Source organism: Uloborus diversus, chromosome 7, assembly GCF_026930045.1.
Source record: "Uloborus diversus isolate 005 chromosome 7, Udiv.v.3.1, whole genome shotgun sequence".
NCBI classification, from domain to species: domain Eukaryota; kingdom Metazoa; phylum Arthropoda; class Arachnida; order Araneae; family Uloboridae; genus Uloborus; species Uloborus diversus.
Window position 1 is genome coordinate 115,430,379 of NC_072737.1, and position 17,989 is coordinate 115,448,367.

The 17,989-nt window shown below is 31.9% G+C and overlaps 1 protein-coding gene across 1 annotated transcript in view; it reads right to left on the minus strand.

Moving 5' to 3' along the window:
- Nucleotides 1-378: 378 nt before the first annotated feature.
- LOC129226850 (transcription factor GATA-3-like) overlaps nt 379-17,989 on the minus strand; it is a 67,844-nt gene continuing 50,233 nt past the window's right edge. The window contains exon 8 of the mRNA XM_054861480.1: nt 379-956. Coding sequence (XP_054717455.1) covers nt 651-956 — 306 coding nt within the window. The 3' untranslated portion in view covers nt 379-650. The remainder of the gene's footprint in view (nt 957-17,989) is intronic.

Here is a 17,989-nt window from a genome sequence, read left to right on the forward strand (position 1 = left end):
TACAAATAATGTATGGTGAATTTTCTCGCCAATTGGCTTGTACCGACGTTACAGTTCCGCGTTATGATAATTTCGTATCTCGCCAATTGGCTTGTGCCCATGATACGGTTCCACGTTATGATAATTTCGTAATTTATGATAGTTTTTTTTCTTAAAATTGGAATAAAAAAAGAAACACATCGAATTTTCGAAAAATCGCTTCGAGGTGCACACCCCCATGCTACATACTAACTTTGTACCAAATTTCATGAAAATCGGCCGAACGGTTTAGGCGCTATGCGCGTCACAGACATCCTACAGACATCCAGACATCCTCCGGACAGAGAGACTTTCTGCTTTATTATTAGTAAAGATAAAGAAGCTGATTGTAATTGTACATAAATATTTCAGATATAATCTATCAGATGTAATTCATTTTAACGTGAGCACAGAATATAGTTCATAATGCATATATATTTTCATCTTTTGTGATAATTGAAAATACTCATAACTTGTATCATTGATAACTATGATGTCAGAGTAATACAAAAACATCAATTGTACATCTCTTTCATTTTTTAAGTAGCCCGTGCAACGCCGGGCACGCAGCTAGTAACTTTAAACAACATCCGTTTTCAGTAAAGTTTATTCAAAAACACAAAACACAAATCTCATGAGTAAGTGTGAAAACCATAACTAGCGTGTTGCAGGTTGCCAAAAGTGTTGTAGCTGTTGTTATTCGTTAGAGGCAGAGGTGGAGGAGCGAACAATCCGGGAACAGGCAAATTCTCAGATTCCATGTATGTGGAAACAGGAGGACACGCTTGAATAGAATTGTAATTCATGAAGTCACGATTCCCGTAAGATTTATTGATGTCTTCCGCTTGCTGATGGGTCTTTCTCTTTCGTCCTCTGGTAGTTATTTTGCGGTTACGAGTTTGGATTCCGTCTTTCTTCATTGCTATTGGCCGTCTCGACTAGAAAAAGAAAAAAGAAAAAAAAATCAGAAAAATACTATTAGTAAAATAGAACAAATTAAAAAATGAGAATTTATTTGTGAGACAAACTTTATTTAAGTGAGCATTTATAAGCGATTCGTGAAAGAGTACTTCGTGCAATTTATTCAAAGCGGTGTTCAGCTCGCAAACAATTTTGAAAGCATGAGCTTAATAAACTATCAAGCAGTCAGCCATTCTATGTTTTCTACAGTTTGCTATAAATAGTGGTGATGGAGTTAATCGTAATGATACAATCTGCTTGGTCTATTGTTACGTTTTGCTTGTATTTTAAACATAATTTATACCTAATTTGATATTTAATTCGTGTTTGAGAGCCATAAGCTTTCGATGGACTATTTGGAGCTTGATGTGATGGGCCCTTTTGTGGAAAAGCAAACATCCTGCGTATGACAGCTATATATTTTATTTCAAAACGTGTATTAAACAAACTTTTTAGGAACAGTATTTTTGAAATAAAATAGAGCTGTCACGTGCAGTACAAAACGTCTGAATGACCCACTATTTGTATCTTTTTCAAATTCATCCTAAAAAAAAAAATAGCATGAAATGAAAACACATTTAAAAAAACGATAAACTTGACTAAATTTGATCTTGTTAGTTTCTTTTATTCGCTTTCACTTTCTTTTCAAAACTCCTTACAATTATAATTGTGTAAATATCTGAAAATATGTTTCAATTGATTATGTTTTACCTCTATACGAATTTTCAAGACACTATAATTTTTAATATTATCTTGGCAAGTCAAATAGCGGAACAGGACAACAAACCAATACTGGTGACAACAAATTATCATTTTTTATGCTAGCAAGAAAAAGTTTTTGTCAAAATTTAATGCAGTTGAAACAAATATCTAAAAAAAAATCATAAAATGTTATTGGAATTGATGATTGGAATAATTTGTTCCTAATGCAAGTAATACATTAAAAATTACACTCGAAATTAACTTTCACAAAAGGGAAAGTGGGTGACTAGGAAAATGGAAAAAATAAAAACATGGTGTCCAAAAGCGCGCGAAAATGCGGTTCATCTCATCATCTTGTAATGAAAATATCATTTTGCAGTATTTCTGCTACTTTTATTTAATGATATTTTATTAGTTTGCGCTTTTGAAGCCAAATTTTTACATCAATAGATTGATTTTGGTTCTGTGTCAAGGAAAAAGAAATGTAGATTTAAAATATAAGTAGATATTTGACAAGTTAAATTGAAAATTCTTTAATTGAAACTATTTATTATTTTCATTTAATACCGAAAATACCGGTATTTTACCTCAGCAAATGCAGATTTTTCGAAATTGCAAAATTGCTTAAAATACCGGTATTCGGTATACCGGTATTGCAATCACTAGTAGCGAGGAAGAGCAGATATTAAATAATATCAGAGAAAATAAATCCACCCAAGCCATTCAAGAGAGGAGTTTTCATTTTTCTAATGTTTAAATTGTGAGCATTTCAATTGGTTTTAGCTATAGTTAGATTATATTTCTATTTTAGAAATTATGTTTGCCTATAATATGTTTTTATGAGTGTACGTTGATTTTAAATTTATTTATATAAATAATTTGCAATTTATATAAATAGTTTGCTCACTAGAATGTATATTTTGAGTTTTCTTTCAAAATCATTGGTCCCTCTTGATACCACCACCTGTTTTACAACTTTTTCTGATGGGTTTCCTGAGTGGGATCAAGTAGCCCTAGCGCGGGGCTACTTGAACCCAATTTTTAAAAATAAAAAAAATGTATAAAGAGTTAAAATTGTTGTTTAAAAATGGCTTAACGTGGTAGCAGAATGTCTGAAAAGTGGTAAAAACAAGGTTATCAGTGCACATTATGGGTTTAAACAAACAATTAGTGTAAAACTCGCAAAAAATATGAAATTTCGAGTCCAAGTAGCCTTCGTTTAAGGTACCTCTGAAAATCAAAGAATATGCGAGCAATTTTCAAAAATTGATTCTCATATTGTAACTTCTTTGTTGTAAGTAGAAAATTATTTTTATTACTAGAGGGCTCTGCCCCCTGCTCGCTAACGCTCACCAACCCCCGAAGAGTGCTTAGCAATCTCATTTGATTTGCGAAAATTTAAATCGTCAATTAAAAAGAAATAGATTAAAAACGCATTATGAGCTAGCTCCCTTTGGAACAAAAAGCACCCCTTCCCCGGGATTCAAAATAACGTATACCGAATTGCAGAGCCGTAAGGGCTAAGAGGCTCTTGAGCATTGCAAAACTGCAGTTTTGTATGTTTGAAAAGTCACTTTCATATTCGTGGTCTCTAGTATTGCAATATATTTTGCTCTTTAGCTTGGGGCTTGAATTGAGTTGAGCCTAAGATTTTCCGTTAAAATCGAAAACCTTAAAGTTTGTGAATAAGAAAGAAAAAAAAAGTGAATCGAGAAAAGACGTAACTATGGCAACGCCAAATAAAACATCAATAATTTTAATGGAGATGAGTTACTCGAAAATGATTTTTAGCGGCTTGTAACTTTTTTTCCTTTTGAGATAGATGCTTATTTTTTCTACCATATGTCGAGTTAGATCTGGAGTAAAAAATGCCGCTCTTTCCAGTGGTGTCAAAAAAAAAAAAAAAAAAAAAAACTGGACAATTCCTTCGCTTTTTACAGATAGATTTAATGAAGAAAGTAGTGCTGCCTAAATTTTACTAAGCCTAAAAAAGTTCGAAATAAAAACGCAAATAACTCCCGCCGCATTTAAGTTAGAGCGTTGAAACAAATTTTGTAGAACGTGGAAAATTCTACCCATTCTTACGATATATAATATAAATATGTGCAAGTAATTTTTCATCCCTTTAATAGGCAATAATAGGTAATTTACACGAAATTTGAGCTTAAAAAACAATTGGGTACAAAATAAACAATTTTTACTTCGTTCTATTTATTTATTTATTTTTTAACACTCATTGAGAATTGGTTTCAGTGCCAGAATCCAATACTTTTAGTTGAATTATGTAACATATCCCTTATATTCAAATGTAAAGACCCAACTCGGAATGAAAACCATTCAGGAGCGTTACGTTGTGATAGCTTTCAAAAAGTCTCGTTAAAAACTTTCTGCCTAATTTTTGAAGATGAAAGTCAGGTCACAGGTCTTATGCATAAAGTTAATTTATGATATGAGATATTTTTCTTCTAGTTCCCCAATTTGACCATGGAGGAAATTTTTTGTTTCTTTTGCATTACGTGTGTGACCAATAAAAAGTAACCTGCATATTTTGGAGGGTTAAAAACTTATCAAAAGAGTTTATTAAAAATTTTTGAGATGTAATTATAGTAAAATATCTGTGGTAATGATATTTAATAGTTTTCCTAAAAAATTGATGATTAAGTAAAAAAAATGGCTCTTACATACATTTCACTAACAATGCTTTTTTTTTTTACTTCGTCTAAATGATATTAAATAATCCTAAAATCTGATATAAAAATATTTTAAACTCAAAATTGATGCTGGAGTCGAAAAGAGCAGATATTTCTTCGTTAAAAAATTAAGGGTTGTTTCTATATTGTGTGAAAAAAATTTTTTGGTATTTCAGGAGCACTTTTCGTGGAATTGTCCAGGAGCGGTCCATAAAGGATATCACACTTTTTAAAAACATTTTGATCCCCCCTCCCTCCTTTGCCACATATCATTAAATTTTCCATACACATATCCTAATAATAAAAAACACATATCCGAATAATAAAAAAAGGTGTGATGTCACACTTCTTATAATCCCCTCCATCCCCCTTGACATAAACTGTCACAATTTCCCGAACTCCCCTCTGCCCTGAACGTGTGACATCATTCGTGCCCCCCCCCCTTATCAGAGCAGAGAATATCTTTTATTTATTTATTTCTTTAAAATATTTGTATTTATTCATATATTTTTAATTTTTACAGTCATTGAAGGTACAACGGTGACCCAGTGCGTACGCCTATGATGACAATTTCTACTTTCAATTAGAAAACGATAAAACTGATTCGTTTTAAAGAGTAAGCAACTCATATTTTGATGCCAACCTATAATTCGTCGCAACAAGAAATCGTACATATGTATAGGCACACACACAATCGCAATCTTTTAATGATGAAATAAAACTTCACTCTGAGTTTGGTGCTGGGCAAGAGACCTTTTGCGTGAAGTTTATGACACACATCATTACCTTCGCCTCAAACGAGCATGGCCAGTTGACCTTCTTAAAAAGTTATCTTAATTTCCCTTTCACTTTTTACGAAAATTACATCTGTCATTTAGCGGGTGAAAGGAGCGATTCGTGTGATTTCGTTCCTATTGTCCTCATTTCGGTTTTTGTTTATGACCGCTTTTAGCACTCATAAACTTCATAAATCCATGCGACAATTTTATGAAGATGACCTCCACTGGAGTTGCTTCAGCTGCTGATTTAATTGCCACTCGACTATAAGTTGTGAAAAACTTTTTTTTTCCACTCTGAAGATGTTTCAACGGTGATGTTAGATTTGTGACTCATTTAATTGCTACAATAGAATGGTTACAATTCCTACATATTTGTTGGACTTTTTAAGCATTTCGTTATTCTCTTAGAAATCAGATTATGTTTTTTTTTTTGAAATCATTTAAAAATTTCCAAATTTTCGCAAGTCTCCATTTTAAAAACTCTATAAATACTCCTTTCAAGAAACGTACGACGGATGGGAAGTATTTATCGTCAAAATTTTGAAATAAAACATAAACATTTGAAAAAAAAGAAAAATATTTTTTTTTTGCAGAACATAAAAAGTACAGTTATGTTACATTAAAAAGAAAACAATCTTTTGGTCATAGCTATTTTAAAGAAACTGTTTCTAACGTAGCTACTAATTGAGTTTAGACATAAAAGTTGTGATAATTCTGAAGTGAAGATGCATTAAAGTTAATATTCTTATTTTGCAGTTGATGAGCTTAAGAAAGCATAGATTTGTGGATTTTTAGCATTTAAAACTTTTCAAATAATGCAGTGTTTAAAAGCTTTCTTTGGTTAAAGTCCTGTCATTAGTTTTAAAGCTGTTTTAAATGTTTTTTTTTTTCCACTGCACTCATCCCTCTACTCGCTGACGTTCACCAATCCACAAAGACTACATCGCAATTTTATTTGGCTCGCGAAGGTTCACATTAACTGTTAAGAAGAATCAAATTAAATACGTATCTGGGTCATTCTCCAGAACATGTAACTTTTAAACGAAAATATTGTTAAATTTCGAAACCTTTTTTTTTTTTTTCATTCTTATATGGAAGTGTTACCTAATAGAAATAACCATACAGAGTGGCTCAGCTAAATTCCAATTATTTTACTCATAAATAATAATAATTAAAAAAAGAAAATGCCTTGTTCACGGAAATAAAAAATGAAGAAAAAGTAAAGCCGCATGCATTTTCATTTATCAAGCAAAATTTCTCAAGAATTTCTCACAACAAAACTTTAAATTACTCGAATAGCTTATTAAGCTGAATTTTAAATCTTATTAAAGAATCAAAGTAAGAGCTGTTAAGTATGAGCTGGTTGAACGGTAAATCATCTTCCAGCGTCCGAACTTGCGGCCCGTCTCAAACGTTTCTGGCATCTTTGGAGTCATACAAACGCCTGAACTTTTAGGAACTCGCAAAACTTCTGTTTGAGCTATTTTTGCCTTTAGTCGCACTTATCGGTTCCCCCCCCCCCCCCCCCCCTCCATCCCCACCCCCAATCTTACGAACAACTTCTCTCCTGGAAACCCAAGAATTTCATTGAACTCACTTTTGGATGACCTGACGATTAACTGAAATGTTCACTGTTCGTTTTTGTACAGTTCCCGGGCATTGACTATCATTTTCAAGTCAATTGAAGCAACATACCGCATCAAATACTGTTTGCTAAGGCACAACAAGCAAACGAACTATCGTTCTACTTGGTTAAACAATTTTAAAATAGCAGGTCTTTTGCTTAAAATTGTAAGGAAACTGAAAAACAATACATAAACTGGGAAATATGTTGTAAATTAGTTTCTAACAAAGTGAGGCACAAAAATAAATAAGACACTCATTTTAAAATGAAATTACTTTATTTCCATTCAATGATGCAATCTTTGTCCGAGTTTCTTTTTTTTTTTTTTTTTTGCTGCACCCTGTATACAGCCGTGCTAAGCACAAAGTGGAATCTGCAGTTAAGCTCAAGCTGAGATATTGTGTTTTGAAGTTTGGCTCTTTCATACATTTGTGATTCAGATGACTTTTTTTTTTTCCGGAATTCTTTAGCAAAACAGTTCCTGATCAAATGACCCTAAAAGATTTTATTAAGTAAAATACGAAATAGAGAAAAACTAGGTTATAATAACTCAGTTTTGTTCAAAAGTGCAGGTATGACTACTTTTACTATTCTGCTTAACGCAACCGTATGAATAAACTAAAACTCCACTTTAAGTTTTGGTTCAGCTTTTGAAACCATTACGTAGTTTTGTTTTGGGGTTTCTGTTGGAAAGAAAAAGAAAAACCAATTTAGTTTTCATTTGGACTTAGACTGGATTGGAAAAAATCAAAACTCAATAGCTTTTAGTTTCAGACAGTAAATTTACACTGTAAGGAAGAGAAATCATACTTATTTTTCTTTCAAACAATCATGTCTGAAAGTCAAAAATTAGTTATTATTTCAAGTTTCAAAGGCAATCCAAAAAAAAGAAAATGCAATTGTTATGATTGGACACACCTTACCCAATATTATTGGCTGAACGACGACTTGACTTATTCCTAGTATTTGACCAAGAAAGCTCTCAGTTATAAAACAAAAAGGTTTTTGTTTTCTAATTAAACTTTCATTTATGTGTACTTCTGTCAAGCAAAAAAAGAAGATGTTTGGATTGCATTATGTTTTAATGCTCAACCCTTTATATGCTCCCAGAAACACAGAGCTATTAAGAAAAATCCTATTTTTATTTATAAAAAAAAATCAATTTTTAATTTTTTTCTAATTTTTCCCAAAAAAACCCGGTAAAAATCGTTTTTTTTTCCACCACTTCAAAATTTCTGGAAATTTTACATCTCTAGTAATAATATATTTCCAAATTAATACATTTGAAAATACACTGGTAATATATAGTTTTGGTAGAATGTCTAAAATTGCTGTATTTCCCCTCCATCATTTATTCTCAACTCATAAATAGTGACATTGGTAAGGTTACGGAGGTGAGGAATTTTACATTGATATAGACCTAATGGATACATTTTTCAGGGAAGAAAATTTTTTCTTCGTTGCTACAATCTGCACATGTTAATCACATGAAAACATGTTTTCTTCTTTTTTTAACCTTAATATACATCCCTGAAATTCAAGTTCATGGAGGTGAGAATTCCCAATAACCACACTTGGTTTTTAAAACAAAATCTATCATCTTGTCTTTCAACAAAAATTATACAACTTCATTATGGCTGAAAATATACAAGGGATTGTTTATGTATCATGGGAACATACATAAACAATCACTGATTTTGTATCAAGGCATTATTATGTATCATTTGAAATAAAATGTGATGTCATTACTGCCATCTGTTAATGAGAAATGGCATTTGTGTTTGGGTAACGGAGGTGATAATTTATTGTGTGACGTAATTCCTTATCCTACTAAAATGAACTGAAACACAGTATTAAAGAATTAAATATACTTAAACAGTTAATATTTAAAACACTCGTGAAAGAAATAATAAATAAATAAATATATATTTTTAATTAAACAAGTTATTAAGCAACATAAACAGTCACATGAGGTGTGTGACATGCCACGAAGGTGAGTGTACACGAAGTGAACATACTGTGAACCAAAATACATTAAAATGAAAATTATTATTAAAAAATTGTTGACGGGTCTGATACAGAGATATCTTTACAGGTGATATATTTCTGATGAAATTCAAAAGCATTGTTACCTAACTTGTTCCTTAAAGTTTTTTCTGTAAAAGGCGTGAGACATAAAAGTTACACTTTTTGAAGAATGACCCATATAGATAAAAAGAGTGTATGATTTTTTATTACAATACTCAGAAATTGCATTAAATCTTAATATCTTTATATTTGAGTTAACTGCGAAGCAACCAAGAAAATTTAAATTAAAAACTTAGGAGAAGGAATAGGGATATACAGAATAGTACGAATATCTCTTTCTATACCACCTGTATTTCTTCTCCTCAGAATTTTTAATTTAAATTTTATTAACTGCTTTAAAATTAACCTAAATATCAGATATTAAGACTGACTGCAATTTCTAAGTGCTGTAATCAAAACAACATACACATATTTTATTTCATACTTTACAGGACGAACCAAGCTTATAGAAACTGTTTTGAGATTCTAAATTTTTTTTAAACTTTAATTTTTATTAGTATCCAACAAAAATCAGGAGACATTTTTAGAATAGAGTAATGTATTGAATTTCAGCTACGTTGCATTGGGAAATGTATTCAACCAAATGGAAATCAGGATTTAAAATCTAATAAAAACTGAGCTTTCCTAGTGTTAATAATAACTGTACATTATTTTCGGTACTAGTGTTAGAAATAAAAGTCAGTGGTTATAAAAACAACCGCTCTCATTCTTTGAAATTTCTAGTCAGTTAGGTTAACAAGAGTGACTTTTTTTCATAAGAATTCAAGATTTCCGTGTTTACAACTTTCTGCTGCAAAATGGTAATAATAATAATAATAATAATTGTCATTAATGACGTAAGGACACAACTATGCGATTACAAGATAAGTTCCTCCCTTTCGCACAAAACACTCTTATCCATGAAAAGAATCTTTCGAGGGGGAGGGTTGCGATCATAATTCTTGGAATCTTTTTACCTTATCATCCCCATCACGTTCGACGTCAATCGTTAAGAAGAATACACGGATGGCTACGTAAGAGTCTTCAAATGAGATATGTATTTCTTGGATCGAAAATGCTTCCTGGAATGGTTTGTTTACCATCTTGAGGGATTCCTAGTTCTGCCTTTGTCAGAGGAACAGAAAAATGTGTCTAAACAAGGAAGAATTTTTCGTGGAATGTTTTGCCGTCGTTCGGCTACTTAATGTTATTTACTGTTGGCTTAATTCCAAGTGACTTTGCTCTTTTAAAATGCTACGTATCTGTAAGAATTTATCTGTATCTACTATTTTAATTTCGTTTCAGAGAAAAATCGATGGTCTGAACTACTTTCGCATCCAGAATGTTCTCCTGAGAATTGGAGTCATAAATGGGGTTGCGGAGTTGGAGGAAAATTGACTTAGTCCGACTCAGGGTATTGTAAATCCTCCAACTCTCGACTCCGACTCCGCAGCCCTGGTTATTATAGGCGGCTCGTACGGGGAGGGGGGGAAACAAGGGGGAAATTGTTCCCTCACTTCCAAAAGTGAAGGGGCCTTGTCCTCTTACTTTTTGGAGTTGAAAAATAATAATCGATTGAAATCTTTTTTTATTAGGTGGATTGATATATTTCACGAAAGTAAAAAACTAAAAATTCTAAATAAATGGACTTTTTTCATTTTATTAAAAAGATGGAACTTTGAATTGGAAGGGGAAAGTCTACGGTGGCCATTCTTCCAGATTTGATGCCATATCCCGCATTTTAAATCAGTTTTTTTTTGGTCATTAATCTTAAAACTCAGTAATATAGCCCAATTTTACAAAAAAAAAAAAAAAAAAAAAATAGCTTCAGGGGCCACGCTCCCTGACCTTTATACTTTGACACCCTACTTTTTTGGTGCACCAGCCACCAATGCTGGTCATTATAGACCTTACCTTATATGAACATAAACTACCACACTACGATTGGTACTACGGCAAGAATCCAAGCTCTGTGTGGGACTGACCCTCACCTCGATGTGCCTCTTGTGCCTCTTGTCTAAGCTGTCTGATTCTTGAAGAGAAAGCTTTATATTAGCATTTTTTGTGTGTGATCATTTAAAATTTTCTTAGTATATCTATCTTGGCGAATGCCTTTTACAACGTCCTAAGTATTAGACATAAAATTTGTTTTTATTTAAAAGGCTTTAAACAAAACTATTGTTGCAGTTGCTAAGAAAGATACACACGTGTCACTATTTTTACGACTTTACTTCTGTTTACTTGCGATATAGTACACATGTAATGTTTAACAAATTAAACAAAATATTAATCACTTTATTCTTTCAAACATTTAAATATTCAGTAATCGGGAGTCTATTGTCTACTGTATCTAATATATACTATTACTTTATTTCCTCTGAAAATTTTATCACATGTCTTTAAAATTTGATACGTACGCACAATAAAGTATTATTTCAATGCAACAATTCGCAACTCCAGCGCTCGAATACGCTACCTTGCGGTGATTCATTATTTATTTTGTTGAAATTCGATTTTCTTCCGTTGGTGTAAGCAAGGCTTCACTCAATACGCGTCTTATCAGACTCAGTCATTTCACAAAAGACCAAAGGCGCCGACTTGTCCGTAAGAGAGCGCTGTAGTATAACCGGAAAATCCTATGTTTATACTAGTTAACGCATTATGTCTGCTGTAAAAAGGGATGTTGTTTCGATCTTTAAAGTAAAATTTCATTGATATGGTTAACTGATGCGTAGTACAGGATGAATTGATCCAGTAACGCCGCACCAGAGTTCTGCTTTTCACTGAAAACAAATTCACTTTTCAGGAAAACTGATCTCAACTCAGGATTAAATTATTTATCACTGGTGTTCGTTACTGGCAAAATATACGAATTCATCCCTGAAGCACATTTTGTCTTATTAAATAAAAGTGAATAAATACTATTTACATTTTTCGGGATTACGACTAAAATTTTTGAGACATTTAATTTGATTAAATTTTGTGAAGGGTTTTAATATTAAATAATAAATATAATTATAAAGTATAGTAATATAATTACACAGTCAGGAGCGTAGCTAAGGGGGGGGGGTTTGGGGACAACCCCCCCCCCCCCGAAAAGTTAGTCTCAAAAAAAAAAAGAGAAAAAGAAGAGAGAAGAGAAAGGAAAAAATTCCAAGCGATTACACACACACACACACACATATATATATATATATATATATATATATATATATATATATATATATATATAAAAGAAGTAACCCCCCCCCCCGAAAGTCGGGTCTAGCTACGCCACTGTACACAGTATTTTATTGCATACTTAAAGGAAGTATTTAATAGTGCAATCGTTAAGATTTCGACAGTAATCCTTTTATTCGGACAATATCGGTAAGAATGCAATACATTTTCTCATACGATTTTTTTTTTCGTTATAGGTACGTCACTTCGTTAATGAGTTGCTTTCTCTTTACCTTGGAGAAAATTGAAAAAATACTGTTATATCATCGCCGGCGAAATTTGAGAAATTAGGCTTACATCGCCGTAATGTTTGCTTCTCTTTTCTAATGTTATAAACTTACAGAGACTTACAATTTTTTTTTTAATTTTTGACTCGTTTTATTTATTTAGCTGATTATGTTATATGATAATGGAAAATTTTTAATTGATTTGGCAAAATATTTTAACGAGATTTTTCATATTTAATCGCTTGTTTTCTATGCGGTGAATAATTTTACTTTGCGATGATTAAAAATACAAAAAAAAGACAAAATAATGTGTGGTTACACCAAATAAATAAATTAGGTCATCAAAAAGAATCCAAAGTTTTATTACATACGTATTTATCGAAAGTTTAAAAAAATCTTTCCAATAAATTAAACGAGCCACGAAACGACATTAAAAGTTTTAGTAAAAAGTGAAATAATCCGCTAAAAAACAATATTAGAAACAATAAAAGCTTAGTTTTATTGAAACCAAAAAACCAAACACGGTGACAACAAATAAAATGAAAAATAATTGCCGAGGTAAAAAAAATTAAACGTAATCCTTTGGTGTCACAAAATTTGGCAACAATACATTTCTTACTTAAGATGCTAATTTGGCGACAACTTTTTATTGCAAAAATTGCTACCGTCATTGTTTAACCTTCTAGCATTATGATGGAACTTTTATTGTTTTTTAATTAATTCATGTATTTACTTGGTGGATTATTTTTCAATTTAACGAGTCTCGTCGAATAACTTGTTTTGCTTAAAATGTAAACACAAAATTTTAAGCTTCAGCAGCATTGTTTTCAGCAATGTTTGTTTATTTTAAAAAAAGGAAATAAAATCGACGTACACAGATCCGTATTCTTCTTCATAAGCGGTTTCTAATGCAAGAATAGAATGAAAACGGCTCAAAAGTCTGGATTATTTGCTAAGTTCGAAAAATGTCGAAACTTTAAAATCCACAATGGTGTTGTTTCCATCAGTCAAAAGTATTACTTTTGGTCACTGAAGTTGATAGAATGAGCAAAATAAATAAAAAAAAATAAATAAATAAATAAACATGGAGCGAGGAAAATTTTTTTTATTTTTAAAAAGGTTTAATTTTTAATTAATTTTTTTTAAATGTCCGATTTTTCAAACAAGGCGTGGTCTTTATGACGTCACAAGTGATGCACTCATAGGCGGATTTAGGACTGAGTTCCTGGGGGGGCAGGATTTTTTTTTTTGAGCAACATTTTTATAGCCCCTATCCTCATGTTTTTGTCCGTTTTCTGTGACGTATGTCCACGCTTTATTTTTTTATGTGTTGTTTTCATTAATGTGTGTTTTCATGCTGTCCTTTTTGAATTGACCTTAAGAGAGGGGGCTGGTATCAAGAGAGTGACGCAGGGCTCCCTTTTAAGTGGGAAATAGAATATCTCCAATTTTAGGGGTCCTGGGGGTTTCTCTCCTGGAGGAAATTTTGTAAAATGGATACAAAATTCTGCATTTTGAAGCCTTATGAAGGTTAATGGGACACATAGAAATTGATAACTAGATTATACAGTCATACAGTATAGTTCAAACTTTGTAAGAAACAGCCATTTTAAGTTTGAAAGAAAAAATAAACTATAGATTTCTCAATACAATAACCTTTTTTTTAATTATAAGTAGTGCAGAAAACGAAAAAAATAGAGGTAGTGTATCTTTTTTTTTCGGGCTAAACCAATTAACAATATGCAGTAGAAGTAAGATAAAAGCAATCAATACAAAAGAATTTCCAAAATACTGCATTCGAGATTGAATATATAGCAAGATACGAAACATGTGTGTCACAAAAATGTATGTCAAATAATATGTTACAAATGTGAGGACCAGGATTTTTATATTTTTAATGCAGGATGTGGCAAGGAGCTGAATTTCACAAATTTTGGCATTCCTCTCCCTCTATCATTTGTTAGAAATTTAAAAATTTAAGGTTTGTAGCCACACATTTCCAAATATTCAAAGTTTTCAAGCACTTGAAAATGAAATTAGTTTTTTCAACCAATTTCCATTTTTTGAGGAACGAATCATGCAATTTTTTGGGAGTTAGGGACCCACTTCAAAGCATGGGCCCTAAGCAATAGCTTGTTTATCTTATAGGAAAATTCAGCCCTGTTTGTAATTCACTCTTACCTGCAGATTTTTGCTTGATTTTTTTTGTAATTTTTACAAAAATTCGTCAGTTTTTACGATTAAAGGATTTTTACGATTTTACCAATCTTTGTTAGGTTTTTATAGATTTTTATAAAATTTCAGTACATTTTTCCAAAACTTTTGATGACTCAATTATTTAGATTTCAATAATGACAAGGACTGACTCACTTAGACTTAGATGATTATGACTTTACTTTCTAAACAGTATTTATAAAGTAAGTAAAATTATACTTTCCCTCTAAGTAAAAAGATTCAACCACTCAGATAACTGAAATTTATTCAGTTTGAGGTAAAATTTAATTTCTCTCTCTCTCTCTCTCTCTCTCAAAAAAAGGGGGGGGGGAACTATTTTTTAGAATCTCTCAAAAAGTCAATTAATCTACTAAGAACATAAATATTAGGCACAAATATACTTTAAATGTGGACACAATTCATAGCGAGTAGATCGTTCTGTTAGAGCGAATGGGGGGGGGGGGGGGAGTTTTTCTCCCTTTGTTTTAGGTTCTAATTTGTTAAAATAATCGTCAATTTTTGTAAGTGTTGCAGCTTAATGTATAGCTTGTTTAGCCTATATTTTCATACACTTGCCCAAATGGTTTTCAGTCCAAAATAGTGAATTTAGACACATTTTCACCACCCCAGTGACAGCTGCACTATTTGTATGTAATGTTCTTTTTTTTCCTTTTCTTTTCTCCCATCACAAAAGGACATTCGCTATTCTCTTTATTTTCACTGAACTATTCAAAAAAGAAACAAGTCATGATTTTTTTTTGTTTTAAGATTTTGGAAGATGTGTTGTTACTGTATAAAGTTCTCTCAAAACTGGGGGGTATTGCCCCTATGCCCCCTTATAAATCCACCCATGCTCTTCTAAACTATTCGAAAAAGAAAAAATTGTGATTTTTTTATTTTTGGAAGATGTGTTGTTACTCCATAAAGTTCTTCCAAAACTGGGGGGGCACTGCCCCCCTCTGCCCCCCCATAAATCCGCCCATGGATGCACTTTGGCGCGTATTCCACTGGCGCTCTGAATGCTGAGGCGAGCTGTCTATCGCGTTTCCACTTTATGATAATTTAGAAGCGAATTAAATGTTGCGCTCTGCGTTAATGGCACCAGTAAATGACATTTTATCCTTGTCATGTCATGTGAAGAAGCGTAAAAAATTAAATTTAATCTGGGCACCGATGAAAATATTTTTTTAAAAACTATTAAACTTCGTCAAATTATTTCAAAAAATTTTAAGCATTCTCTTTCAGAAAAAAAAAATTTAAATTTCGAAAACGACCCCATTCTACGCTTTTTCAGGTTCCGCCTTGAAATTGTTTTGTTGCAATTAACTTTATAATTGCTATTATTCAACAAAAAGCTTTTCCTTCAAACCAAAGTGACACCATGATCAAGTTATAATAAAATCCTTCAAAGAGTGTCACATGAAGAGACGAATCAACTAAGTTAACCACTTTAAGACAATTAAAGCAAAGTTTCATTTGCATATAGCATATTAACCGAGGAAGTGAAAACTCACGAGAGCTCTTGTTGATTAAATTCCGGACGTGCTTCGGATAATGAATTTTTCGGTGCCTAATAAAAGAAAAAAAAATGGTGAAAAATTTCGGTCAAAAGCTGCATCGCAGAAGCAATTGACATCAAAAGAAATCAGGTTCACAGTTTTGGAAAACGAGACGTCTGGATTTGACTGGTATTGTCGGTGCTCTCCGTTTTGCTTGCAAATCGATAGTTGGGATTGTTGACGGGCGACGCCCTTGACGGAAAATCGCTTCATTACTCTTGCAGTAATCAATAGCTTTTTAGAAATTCGAGTCACTCAATTCGTTAAATATTAACAAGTGAGCTTAACCATCCTGACCAGCATTTCATAAAACATCTGATCGGGGAAAATATAATCAGCTTTTGTTCCATTAGTGTGTGTGAGGCTTGAAAAATTAACTCAACGGCACTTACTGTGGCTCCCAAAAGTGTTCGTACACCTACGACTTTCAATGAAATAGGCCCATATTTATTGGTTAAAATTAATATTTCGGAATGGGTAATTAGTTATAAGATCTATGATCAATTTTTCACAAAAGTACATGAAATTTTTTTTAAATATTAAAAATTAATTTTTTGAAAATCAAAAACCAAAAAGTGCCGGAAATTTTATCTTATAAAAGTCTTCGTACACTTTAAAAAATGTCGATATATTATTGAATAATCTAACTTTTTATTAAGTTATTATTTAGTAGAATATCATGCAGAATCAACAACACCTTTTAAACGTCTAGGAATAGATTTCATTCATTTTTCTTTCTTTCTTTCTTTCTTTTTTTTTTTTTTTTTGCATAATTTCTGAGTAAGTGTTCAACCACACTTCGAGACTTACTGTTTTAGCTCTATTTTCGTTTCAAAGCCTTATTTTCGTAATCTAGCCTCCAGATATCTCTAAATATGTTATTTTCTAAATTTTAGGACATTTTTTGAGGCACTAGACGCAAACGTTGAAAACCGTTTGCTTCTTATCGTTATCTTGATGAAAAACAAAGTTGTTTCTGATAACAAATTTTTGGCTAAGAGTTTAAAATTGGTTTTTAAAATACTTAAATGAACAGCTTGATTCATTATTTCATCAAAAAAATCCAAAGTACTATAAGTCCTGATGCTGATATGCACGCTCACAGAAGAACGCCTTCACCATCCTGATTAATTGTTCCAACAAAGTTCTTAAGATTAAGTTCTTAATTTTTTTCTTCTATTTACAATTTTACAACACTTTAACCTAAATGTTGAATTCATTTTTATCTGTAAGTAAGACGGAATTCCAAAACTTTTTGAGCTTACTTATCATTGATTTTAAGACGAAAAGCGTAAGCTTTCTGTTTTGCGCACGACCAAGAAAATTTCTGCGGGTAGAGATCCCGTTTAATCCAGCTAATCAGAGAACTTGGCGATTTGAAAATTAAATGTAAAATTTTTCATTTGACTCTGCAGAAACTTTTACAGCACTCAAATGTATATTTTTCATAATTTTTTTAACTTTAAATCTGCGATCACGCTTTGTCAACTTTGCCGGGGTTGACCTTTTCTTACCTTGTTTTTTCCGTCTGATTCTTTTCTTTAAAGCATTTTATCAAGCACTTTACTATAGAATGGAATAACTTAACTAATTTAGAGACATTTTAAACCAATTTACCGCTACTGTGAGGAAAAAATTCCTATTTCGAATGGTGTTTTTCACGAATACCAGCCATTTTAAAGTAATAAGCACAATATTAAGGAATAAATAAACAAAAAATTGAAGCCAAATGACTTTTAAGGGTCAACACAATGCCAATAAATAAATAAATAAATAAATGAATGAATAAAAGCACGACATGTGATAATTTTAATCATGAATTTATTCGAAAATATTTGAGTGTACGATGACTTCTGTGGCCTGTTATTTTTCTGTCTCTTTGTTTTTCGATCCATTTCAAAAAGAAGATTCGTCAATATTTTGAAAAAAC